Source organism: Columba livia, chromosome 19 (genome assembly GCF_036013475.1).
Source record: "Columba livia isolate bColLiv1 breed racing homer chromosome 19, bColLiv1.pat.W.v2, whole genome shotgun sequence".
NCBI classification, from domain to species: Eukaryota; Metazoa; Chordata; class Aves; order Columbiformes; family Columbidae; genus Columba; species Columba livia.
Genome location: NC_088620.1, coordinates 9,505,563 through 9,518,045, shown reverse-complemented (window position 1 = coordinate 9,518,045; position 12,483 = coordinate 9,505,563). Strand labels below are relative to the sequence as shown.

The 12,483-nt window shown below is 53.8% G+C and overlaps 1 protein-coding gene across 2 annotated transcripts in view; it reads left to right on the top strand.

The window, feature by feature from the left end:
* Positions 1–5,814, top strand: part of PNPLA7 (patatin like phospholipase domain containing 7) — a 126,204-nt gene extending 120,390 nt beyond the window's left edge. For both annotated transcript variants that reach the window (XM_065036068.1, XM_065036066.1), the window contains exons 34-36: positions 1,763–1,847; positions 4,470–4,573; positions 5,621–5,814. In XM_065036068.1, coding sequence (XP_064892140.1) covers positions 1,763–1,847; positions 4,470–4,573; positions 5,621–5,713 — 282 coding nt within the window. In that variant the 3' untranslated portion in view covers positions 5,714–5,814. The remainder of the gene's footprint in view (positions 1–1,762; positions 1,848–4,469; positions 4,574–5,620) is intronic.
* Positions 5,815–12,483: the final 6,669 nt, after the last annotated feature.

Here is a 12,483-nt window from a genome sequence, read left to right as displayed (position 1 = left end):
CTTTCCTCCTTGGAAAAAAAAAAGCAGCAAGGTTTAGAGTGGGATTCAAACAAATCTGAGACATGTCTTTGCCTTGTGTTAACTGCTGGGAGTGTGGTTTTGTCCTTAAAATAGCAAGAGGAGGTATTTAAACATTGAATTTGTCCAAAGCGGGTCCCTGTCGGCTCCCAGGACAGCCTGGCACGGGCTGCCAGCACGCTCTGCGCACCGCTTGGATTTTAGAGCACAGGCGATCGCCTCCAACGTTGCTGTGTGTGCTGGGCGGCCAGAGCTCGCACGAATCCCTTGCTTAGTCATACGGCACAAAACAAAGATGTAGATGCTTTTTCTCCCGGCCTGGGGAACAGGCTTGTGCAGGCGCTTCACTGGGACCGTTCAGGTCCGTGTTCAAAATGAGACAGGACTGACTCACCCTTCTTGACGGCTCCTTAACGGGCAAACGGAGCTGCTGAGCTTCCCGACTTCTGGATGTTTTAAAGTGTGTGTCCTAGGCCGTTTTATTTCATACAGGTATTTTTAAATTCCTTCTGGGCTATTCTCTGTCTACCGCTCCCCACCAGCTGTTTGTCCTGGATTCACGCCTTGCTTTAGCTGTGCTAAATGACATCAAAAGTTAGTTACGAATGAAAGGTCAACGGAGAGCGATCTGCTGCAGCTGTAATGGGCTTCTGCTGTGACCCCCACAGGGGGTGTGTGATTCACAGGATCAGTGCTCTTGCCAGAAGAGCAAAGAATTGCTTATAAAACCCCTGTGTTAGGAAACTGCCCTGTCTGGAAGCACGTGGACAGGTCTGGGCGTTCAGAACGATGACTGTCCCAGCGATTCCCGGCAGCCCGGTGCTAATAACGTGTCCCCTGCCAGCTCTTCCCCGTCCTCTCCTTTGGGGGTATGTGCTATTGCGCTAATTAAAATACCTGGTTTTAAAACAAGGTGTTCAGGTTTCCATCTGGTGCCCTTGTGCCTGGCCCCGAGGAGGCAGGTAGGGCTGCTCACAGCGCGCCATGTGGGAAGACCAAAATGCTTCTTCAACACCAAAGTTGGGTTTTCTAGAGGAAAAACTGGAGCAGGCAACTTCTCAAAATAGAGAACACTCAGCCCACTGCTTGGGCGAGACAGAGTGAAAATAGAAAGGGTTTATTGAAAATATTTCTCCTTGTGGGTGGACCATGTACCTCAGGCTCTCGCTGGCTGCAGCACCTCCAGCTCCACGGCTTGTGGGGTTCTCCAGTGGGTCCTGGTCACCCCGGTTCCTGGGCTGTTGCCCGCCTGTCCCTGCAGCATCCCACAGTGTCGCTGTGCAGGCTCAGGGCTGGACCACGTGCCGTGTCCCCACCTGGAACCTGGGGCTCCTTCTCCTTCTCCTGGGGGCAGGTGAAAGCTCCTGGGGGGCTGCACCTGGCCCAACTGGTCCCTTTTACAAAATAACAGTGATGGAGTGCTCGTCTGTCACAGAGTCCAGACCCACCAGTTCCTGTCTCTGTGATTGTTTCTGTAGTTTGCTGTATGTTTTATAAGGCATGGATGGAGAAGGCACCATTAGAGGTTGTCCCTTTGCATTTGGGAATCCCGTCTCTGCCACCAGACCTGCATCAGGAGAGCTGTTCTGCGAATTACTCACTGATGAGTAATGGAGGGGGGCAGTTGTGGAGGATTTATGTGTCTGGAGCTTTCTGTGAACAGACATCATTTTAATGTGATCAAAGTGTTTGGATTCTTTGTGCACGTTTGCTAACACACCTAAAACTGCCTGCTGTGTTTCAGAACGTGGCCTCTCCCACCACCTCTTTTACGGACCTGGCAGAAATCGTCTCCCGGATCGAGCCCGTGAAGGCGCCCGTGGCAGACGGTGAGTCGGGGCAGGGCAGCGGGTGCTCGCTCCTCCCGTGTCCCTTCTCTGGTGGTGCTCTTGTCCCAGCCCATGTGGGACTGTGGTGGCTCAGGGCTGGCTGTCCCCTCGCTCCATCCCGAGTCTCTGCAGGGCCGGACCCTCCACGTTCCTGCTGCCTCCTCCACGAGCGGGTGGGAGTTGGATGTCCATGCTGTGGCGGTACCGCCGCTGGAGCCCTTTTCTGACGTGGTTTCCCGCTGGGGGTAATCCCTGCTCGCGTTGATCTGAGTGAAATAACGCACATGGCACCTCCTGCACAGACGGGCCTGCGCTCCCCTTGTGCTGGCCCACGTCCTTGCGATGGCTTTGCTCTTTGGTCTGTGCCCTTTTGAGATGGGAGGCGGTTGACTTAAAGCTTTGACTGAAGGATTTTCTTCTTCCCTGCTGTCACGAGTAGGATCTGGAGTGACTCACGGGCTCCATCGCTTTTCATTTGCTCCTGTTATGGGGAGCACCGGTGAACTAATGAGGAGCAGGTAATGACTCCCGCATCGTTACATGAAGGCAGTCGAGGGCCTGGTGCCTCAAGCGTGCCCTGTGGAGCAGTTCCCTGTTTAAATGCCACTTAAAAAGAATCAGAGCTTTGCAGGCCTGAAATCTCAGAGCATTTCACCAGCTCTTTATAAACAGTCTCTCCCCCTCCTCCTGATTTCTTGTTCTTGCAGAGGGAAATCTAAAGTTAGCAGTCCTCCCATCTGTGACTGTTTGCAGAGATGTCCCTGTGGTAATTTGAAATGCTAATTGCCATCATATGCCTTATGAAGAAAATATTAATCAAATGTGGTTGAAACAGCCATTGTGAACAAAAATGAAGGGTTCATGTAGGTTGGTTGTTTAAGGCATGGGCACTGAGACCTGCTGAGATTTCACCGGTGTACTGGGACAGATCTTCCTCCGTTATATAGTTTCTGATCGTTTGCCCCCGTTAAGACCTTTCAGCCGGGTGAGGCCGTGAACATGAATGGTGCGCAGACTCTGGGCAATGGGAGATGATGCTCATCACCTGTTCTCCTTCCCCCTCTAGTCCTCCAGCACCCAGAGGTGCTGTGGGAAGGATGTGAGAGGAGACACCCTCCCCTTGTTTTATAGTATCTGTATAAAAACCTGTTAAATGCTGAATAGTGCTTGGAAAATCAAGGTTTTGATGGCAGTTGTTTTATTGGAGCTGTAAACTGCAAACTGTTGTTTGTGCTCTCTGCTGCTGTTCAGATGAGTTTGCAGTTTTCCCCGTGTATTTTATTAAAGAAAATCGGTTGTGGGTTTAGTCTAAACTTAACAATAATTCTCTGATCCACAGTAAAAAATATAAAAAACATTTAAAATTACCAAATGTCTTTAATCCGAATGTTGTAGCAGTTGGTTGTAGTTATTGTGCTAGAAGAAAATGCTGTGGAACAGGCTGTGCTGTTGTCTTCAGCGTGGAGCAGATGCTATTGACTGTTCCCAAAAGAAATACTTAATCAAAAATTCAGTTGAAACACGAGCCACTTGCTTCACTCGTGGGCTGAAGAGCAGCTATTGCTTCGGCAGCTCGGAGCGCACTTGAGTTCACCCATGGAAGCGGTGGAAAACCAAACATCGCGCAAAAACAACTGGAATACCTGAGAGAGCTGATGGTTGTCCCTTGTGGAGAGGAGTGGATGTCAGTGTCACTGTGAACCAGAGATTGTGAGACACATAGTTATTTAGGTATTCAGCCTGGAGAACAGGAGCTGAGGGGAGTCGTTCTCACTGTCTGCAACTGCCTGAAGGGAGGTTGGAGCATGGAAGGCATTGGTCTCTTCTCCCAAGGAACAAGTGATGGGACGAGAGGAAACGGCCTCAAGTTGCGCCAGGGGAGGTTGAGGTTGGATGTGGGGAACAATTTCTTCCCCAAAGGGCTGTGGGGCATTGGAACAGGCTGCCCAGGGCAGTGCTGGAGTCACCAGCCCTAGAGGGCTGGACAGACGGACATGAGGTTCTCAGGGACATGGGGCAGTGTTAGATTTAGGTTATGGTTGGACTCAATGATCCTGAGGGTCTCTTTCAACCAAAATGATTCTCTGATCACCTCTGCACCAGAAAGAGCTCAACCTGTACCTGGAGGTCCCTGTTCCCAGTGAGTCTGTGACCGACGTGTGCAGGGCAGTTTGGCTGGTAGCGCACAGACGTGGTTCCTGACGGTGCTCTGCAGGCCTTGTCTGGACTGAGGGGTGGGGTGCGGCAAATATTCTGTGAAGAGCATCACCAGGGAGCATCTCCCCATTGCCACCTTTGTGTCCTGCTGGCTGGCCAGAGAGAACCCACCAGAGTAGCTTGGACAGTTTGTATCTTACTGCTTGTGCTCCAGGCACTGGAGATGCTGGAGGGCTCCAGGACACCAGATCACATACTGGAGATGGTTTATTTTGTGATCTGGCTGGAGAGCTGATGTCTGTGTTGGAGCAGCCCCAGGTCACTGAGCTGGGGGGGGTTGGCCACCAGTCATCCTGCCCTGGCCAGCGCTCAGTGCTCAAATCAACAACGATCATTCCTCGTCCAGTTTTCTCTGCCCCTCTGAATGCTCATTCAATTGGTGTGTTTGCTCTCCTCTCTCTTTAGATGAGTCAGACTACCAGACTGAGTACGAGGAAGAAGTTCTGGACAACCAAAAGGATGATTATATCAATTTCATAAGGACCCAGGCTGACGACAACTCCGACTCGGTACGAGCTGCCCTGGGAACAGGCAGCGCCTGTGTCGGTGCCGAGTCCCGTGTGCACGGTGTGCGGTGGGTGTGCGGTGGAGCTGTCGGGAAGGACGCGGAGAGAAGCACCTGGAAGGGACTTATTGAGGAGAACTGTGCAGAAATAAGCTTGCTTTTCACCTAGTACAGACACTAAATGATGCACGCTCAGCTCAGTCACCTGCCGTGGTGCGGTGTGCGGCAGAAGCACGGTTACAACCTGGCCCTGCAGCTCCGCGGGGGTTCGCTCAGGAGGTGGGTGAGGGAGCCGCTGTCTCCGCTCGGAGGAAGCGAAGGGACGGTCTGGCTGCACCTGTCCGCTGGGGGTTATGGAGACAACGGCAGCAGGGATGTGCAGCAAAAGGCAAGAAAGAGGCCACAGACACAACTTGCACTGAAAGAATCCGCACAGAGGAGAATATTGCCCAGTACTCATGGCTGAGAACTGCAACGGGCTGTGCAGGGAGGTGCTGGAAACTCCATCCTTGCAGATACTTGAAAACCAAGTAGATGCTTTGAAGAACCAGATGTAGCATTAGAGTTAGCCCTGCTTAGAGCAGAAAACTGTATTATACCCTCCAGAGGTCACTTGCAACTGAAGTTGTTTTGGTTCTGCGGGACAGCAGGTCCAGCCTGAGGAAATCTTGTGCTGTGAGGCCAGAGTGACACAATGTGACCCACGGCTGGAGGAGCAAAGCTGGGAAGGGTCGATTCCCTCCTGCTCTCACTTCTTACTGGAGCAGCTGGTGGGTTTGAAAGGTGAAGCTGCCTGCTGTGCTGGACACAAACAGTTTCTCAGCGGGAGCTGTGAGCTGTGGGGAAGGTGCTTGGGGAGCTGCTAAAGGAGGTTTCGGTGCTCTGAGTGAGGAGCAGGAGTGATGATGTGAAGATCTGGTTTGCTGGGCAGATCCCTGGTGGGTAATGGTCGGTGGACAAAGAAAGGGTGGAGGGGACAGGGCAGATTTTATCCAGCTCAGAGAGGATGCTGAAGAATGATTTTGTGCTTGCTGCTTCTTTAATCCTTCAGGATGAAGAGGTGCAGATAAGACAGCGCAGGAACGTCCCCAGCGTGGACGACCAGGCGAGCAGCACCTACGAAATCAGTTCATGTGAACCGTAACTTCCGATTTCCTGACAGATCATGGAGCTGACACTTATTGGATAACTCTGGAATCATGACTTGGCTGTATTTGCCCTGTGAGATAAAATTGTTTTACCGGATTGAAATGTCTGTGTGGTTCTTCGTGTTGGGTCCTACGAAGAGAAAGTTGTCAACAATGAAGAGCCCAACTTGCCTCTGTTTGTATCAGCTTGCAAAGAAACACGTGCGGTTTGCAGATCCTGATGCAGCAGGAGCCGCTGGGTGTGTTGTCAGAACCCTCCAGTGCTCTTCCCCAGGGCCGCAGCGTTTGACAGGAGCTGAGCGTGCTCAGAAGTCCCCCGGTGCTTGTTCTTTTTGTCTCGCATCTGTCGTTGCCGATAGCTCCACTTGGCTGAATAGTCGAGCTGTTAATAATTCTTGCTCTGTGTGAACTCTGCTCAGCTCCAGGTGCTGTTGCCTTGAGGGGATTTGTCTGACCAGAGCGCTGAGGATACTCCTCATGCCGCCTCCTTTGCCGAGCTCTCCTGCCCTCTGAGCAGTGCATCAGCAGCCGGCGGTGATGCCTCCAGGCGTGACCAGGGCAGAGCAGCTCAGCTTTGAGGCCAGAAGCGTGTTTGGTGGCACCACCAAGGACCGTGGTGGTTGTAAACGCTGTGAGCTGTTCCTTGTGTTTAACCTCCTCTCATGCCACAGGCTCTCCTGCTCTACCTGCCCCGTGTCATGTTTTCCTCTGTCATGTCCATGAACCTGCAGCCTTTGCCCAGAGAGGTTGTTCCTCCAACACAAAATGGTGATTCAGCCCCATCCTGCACTTGCAGGTGCATCCCAGTGATCCTGCACCTGTGTGTGCAATTCAGCGTCTGGAGGTTTGGAACAGCCCCAGCCCGCACGGACACCAGCCCTGTCCCACGGGGTCGGTGCTGCACCACCCGTCGTGCTCCGGGCTCCACCCTGACGGTCCCGTTGCTGTTCTGCTGGCAATGGAGCGGGAGACGGGCGGTTTGGAGAGCCCGAGTCTGCCTGGCCTGGCCTGGGCCGCTGTCCTGCCCGTGGGACAGCACCTCGGGGCTGACCTACTGCACATGTCTCGGTGCAAGTCATGAACTTAATTAGTTGCTTCATTAACACGTCCTCATAAGCTGTTCAGCTCTTAGTGACAGCCCAGTGGGGTTTGGGAAGAAGAACCAGACACTGTTGTCCATGTAGCACTGGAAGCATCAGCCCCACACCTCCGGGAAGCCTCGTCGGGGCACGGGAGCTGGGATCTCGTGCACGGCTCTTTGCAACGGTTCCTGCTGCGGTTTCTTGGGTTCCTGACCTGGTGCAGAGCCGGTTGTGTTGGTGCAGCCCCTCCGGGCTTCACTCTGCGGGCAGGGACGGCCGCGCTGGGGCAGGACCGCGATGCTCCCTCCCTGCAGACGTCATTCTCGCTGCGTGTTGTTCCAAAATTAATCTCATCTTATTTACTCATGCTCCCCTGACCTCCTCCAATGTGTGATTTTCCTTGCGGGCTGCCTGAGGACTGTGTTTAAGCTGTCAAGATGCGGGGGCTTTACTGCATCTCTGGGTTTAATTTACTGTTGCCGTGAGTAAGACCCAGTAATAAAATCAGCAAATGAGAAATACAGCAAATATTTTCCCCTCCGCGAGGCCGGACGGCGCTGAGAGCCCTGCTGAGACGTGGCTGTGGGACGCGAGGTTTTGCTGTGGGACGTTGACGTCCCGGAGCAGGAGGCATTGGATTAAGATTATTAAGATGTTGTTTAGTTGATGAACGTGATTTTGTGATGTGGCTTTTGCTGGCACCAGGGCACAGACTCCCAATAATGGTCCCTTCCCAGCTGACGGTTGGTTCTGCTCCCATCGGCTCCGGTGGGGTTCATGTCTGCGCTCCTTGTCCCCATCCCCCTTGGGTCACAGAGGGTCTGAGCCTCTTTTTCCCAGTGGCCTTAGCTTGGAGTTTGGTATAAATGGTGCTGAAAGGGGCTGGCAGGACACCTGCACCCATGCCGGAGCTGCCGTGGGAAATGGGGACAGGCGGCAGCTGCTGTGGGCGCTGGTGCGAACGATGGGAAATGCTGGTGATGTCCATACCAGGCCGGTCAGCACCGCCAAACCCCCTCCCCTTCCCAAAATCAAGGCTTTGAGGGGAAACCGTGGCGCTAGCAAAAGCAAAAAAGCGTTCAGCATTAGAGCCACAATGATGATGGAGTGGAGCATCTCCCGTGTGAGGAAAGGCTGAGGGAGCTGGGGCTCTGGAGCTGGACAAGAGGAGACTGAGGGGGGACTCATTCATGGGGATCAATATGGAAAGGGGGAGTGTCAGGAGGATGGAGCCAGGCTCTTCTGGTGACAACCAGTGACAGGACAAGGGGCAATGGGTTCAAACTGGAACACAGGAGGTTCCACTTAAATTTGGGAAGAAACTTGTTCCTGGTGAGGGTGGCAGAGCCTGGCCCAGGCTGCCCAGGGGGTTGTGGAGTCTCCTTCTGTGCAGACATTCCAACCCGCCTGGACACCTTCCTGTGTAACCTCATCTGGGTGTTCCTGCTCCATGGGGGGATTGCACTGCATGAGCTTTCCAGGGCCCTTCAACCCCTGACATTCTGGGATTCTGTGGTGTTAATCCTGGGTTTAGAAGTGAATATACCACAAAGCTATTTATCTGTGCGTCAGGGTTGTTCCAGAGACGCCGTGCACGCTGCAGGACCGGCCGGCCCTGAGCAGCATTCCGAGTGCTGGGAACGCACCGGGGGCCTTAACGTTAGTGCAAATGTGGCATTTTCACAGGTAACTGGCAGTGCCACTGTCACTGCTCTCTGCCGTGGCCAACACCAGCTGGGACGGCTCTTAATTAATCCTCATTGCACTGGGGTGTATGGACAGGAATGAGCCTCCCATGATAAAGCAGCCGAGCCACCAGCTCTGGACATGCAGAGGTTTATCTGCCAGGAGTGATGTTTTTCTCCAGACCTGTGCAGTGCTGAGCCCCCGGCTGGCCCGGGACCGCCCCGGCACCGGGCGGGAGTTGGTACCCAGCAGGTACAAACACTAACGATGCTGCTGGAAACACTTATTTTTGGAACGCCTGTGGCTGGCAGGGTTAGCGATGCCGTCCTCGCAGGGATGAGCACAGCTCTACGTTCTAGCAGTCATGCGGTGTGTAATTTGGGATCAGAAAGAACACCAAATGCACATTAATTTTTAACGTACCATAAATGACACATTTTTTCCTCGAAGATGGCACATTGGATGTGATGCACAGCCCCGGGGGAATATGTCGAGTACAGCTGGTGCCTCGCTCGAGCAGCCCTGACCTGGGCAGGATGGGGTGAGCTCTGCACTGTGCCTGAGCACGTCGCTGCTGCTTGGGCCACCGCGGGTGGTCACAGGTGTCCCCAGATGCCCCATTAGCCCCAGCCTGGGCTGTGGTGGTCACAGGTGTCCCCAGATGCCCCATTAGCCCCAGCCTGGGCTGTGGTGGTCACAAGTGTTCCCAGATGCCCCATTAGCTCCAGCCTGGGCTGTGGTGGTCACAGGTGTCCCCAGATGCCCCATTAGCCCCAGCCTGGGCTGTGGTGGTCACAGGTGTTCCCAGATGCCCCATTAGCCCCAGCCTGGGCTGTGGTGGTCACAGGTGTCCCCAGATGCCCCATTAGCCCCAGCCTGGGCTGTGGTGGTCACAGGTGTCCCCAGATGCCCCATTAGCCCCAGCCTGGGCTGTGGTGGTCACAGGTGTCCCCAGATGCCCCATGTGCCCCAGCACTGGCTGTGGTGGTCACAGGTGTCCCCAGATGCCCCGTGTGACCCAGCACTGGCTGCAGGTCTCTCTGCACCCGCCAGGCTCAGGCACAGCGGCTGCTTTTCAGCACTGCCTGTGCCTGGGGCTGCACTTGCAACCAATGTGATTCTTTTACTGCATCTCAGGTGCATGTGCCTCCATGTTTTCACCGCTGACTTGCAAACCCCTTTCTCCTCACCGTGGTTGGTGGCTGCCCCGGGGCAGAGGCACTTGGTGCCAGTTTTCAGCCACTCACTGCCATTGCCAGAAGGGTTGTTTTGAGTGAGAATTCCCCAGCTGTGCAGCGCGTTGGCTGTTGCGCAGGTGGATGTGGTGGGAAGGACGTGTGTAGGCTCTGTCGTCCTTGGCTTCATCGTGAGTCCCATCTTGGGCCTTTCCCCTCTCCCGCTGGTGTGGGTCTGCTCCCGCAGTGTGACAGGGCTCTTGCTGCTGTCCCGCTCCCCAGTTAGGTGCTGAATTAGCTGGAAGGGGCTGGCAGGTGAGTTCTCTCCCCTCTGTGGAGCTGGGGGTGCCCGCCCGGCTGGGGACGTCCCTGGAACCACTGCCCTGTGGCTCAGCCACAGCTCTAAGTCACCCGGTGTCTGTGAAATCCCTCCCTCCGCTTGCCTCCTCGCTGGAAATAGAAAGCTTTTAAAGAAGCAAAGATCGGACAAGCTTTTAGAGCGGGACTGGCGAAGTGGTCACCCCTGGGATTTCAGGGGTAATGAGGTGGGAAAGAGCTGGCGAGGAGCAGGTTGTGCTGGCTCAGGGTCAGTGTCTGGGCTGCTGCCACCTCTATGGCTCCTGCTGGGACTCGTACCTGGTGGAGACGGAGATTTTGGCCACTGGAAGCAGAGGGGAGAGCTGAGCCTTGCGGGGTTTGTTGGGGTGAACCCGCCTCTTTCTGGGCTCCTTTTCTGTGAGCGATGAACCCCCCAGTGCCCCCCAAGTGTCAGGAAAGGGGTTTCCTAAGCGCCCAAGAGCTGCCACATCCATGGAGCTGGTGGAGCACTGTGGACGTTTCTCAGTGTGAAACACGTGGCAGGAGAAGCGGCTTCCACGCCTGTTCCTCCCAGTGAAACTGCTGCCCTGGGAGCTGCTGATTTTGCACGAGGCAAGAACAAAGCGGATGCGCAGAGCCCCAAGCAAGAGGCTGTCACGTCCCGCAGAGCGGCGCCCACCCGGGGACACGCACGTGTCCCAGCCCTGGCTCCCGCGGGACCCTCCTCCTCCTCCCCAGATCTCCCCGGTGCGCTGTGCTGATCCGCAGGGAGGCAAAGCCCCGTGAGCCGGGGCCACCGGTGTCCTCCCCCGCCAGCGGAGCGGGGACCCAGCGGGGCCAGAGCTTCACGTTGCCAAACTGGGTCACGTCGTGAACTCGAGCGACGGAGCTAAAAATACCAGCAGAGCCGAGCGCTTCCCCGGCAGCTGTGAAGGGCTGTGGACTCGCTTTGCTGTGAGATGCCCCCATTCTGGTACCATCCAGGAGGGTCACCAGGGCCCTGGGGCTGCTGGGGATGTGGGTGATTTAGGAGCAGGTGATGGAAAAGCCCCTTGGGGCTGCAGGTCCAGAATCCGCCCCAAAAAAATGCCACTCTGCTGATGGTGTAAATACATCATTGCAAGGTAACTTGCAGCCGGGCTCCCGCTCCTTGCACAGACCCTCCTGTGGGCATTGGATGTCCCCTCTGCCTCCCTAGAAAACCTCCCCAGCAGCCCCTTCTTATCAATGTATTAACAAGTAGTGGCAGAAAATAATGGAGGGTGGGGAATGTAACCCAAGCCTGATGCAAGAACTCAGCAAAGCCGCTTGTTTCCCCCTTGGGGAAGAGAGTCCTTTCGTTTGAGTGCCAAGAGCAGGGGGACAACCTCAACGTCCCCTGCTGCAACCCCAGGCCATTTCTCGTCCTGTTCCCCATTCCTGCCCCTGGGGCCAGCGCTGTGCTGCTGCAAAAGCCACCTCTGACTTTCCCTCGATGATACCCAGCTTTTTTGCATCCCATCTTTTTTGGATGAAACATTTCCCTCGCTCCTGTTTGAAAGCTTTCCTATTCTAACACTGCCAAGTGAAAATGGGTTTGTGCATAGAAAAGATCCCAGTTGCTCTGTGTAACTTGTCTGTCATAATTATTCATTGCCAGTCCTCCTGCTTCCAGCAGCTGGATAATTCATCAGCTGTGTTTTGTGCTCATTTCTCAATCAATGATGAAAACATTGATTAGTGTCGGGCTGGGACCAGCTCCTGCAGAATCCCTCTAAATCATCCCTGTTCACTGATGGCTCCTTGTTTTGGAGATGGGTGTTCAGCTCTCCATCCATTCAATAGGGGCTTTATTGAGATTGTATAGTACTAAATTTGTAATTAGGGTGTCATATGATATTAAGCCAAACACGTTGCCAAAAGCTAAGCAAATAATGGCTACATGGTAACCTTTATCTACAAACCCGTAATTTTCTCAAAGGGTGAAATGAGGCTCATTTGACAAGACATTTTCCATTGCCCTGCACTGATGGGTGTATTTTTAATCCTTGAATTCTATATTAATTGAATCCTCTGTGTCCTCTCCATTTTTCAACCAGAATGTCGCGCACCCGAGGTTGCTCCCAACCAAAATCTTTTTGTGCTTCTCTGAGTCTATGAAACGAACCTGCAACATCATTAACGCTCCTTTTGATTCTGATATATTTAGTGAACAACTTCTCACTGGTTGTGGCTTTGCCACACATTGATTTTCCTCTGGTTGTTCACCCTCCTCTATCAATATCTCTGTTTTTAGTTCGTTGTGGCGATTGCCGCATGTTGATTAGTAGATGTTCCTTTCTTCCTCTTCATATATATTGTAATTTCGCTTCCAACTGCTGTTTTCAGGCCACTGACTTAGAGGGTGGAATTTCAGCCCAAGTTGTATTTTCTTGACTGCAATATTCGCTTTTTTGCTCTGCTCAAAGAACGGCTGATTTCCCACTCTAGACGTGTTTGGGGTTTTTTCCCCTCTTCAATTTTCCT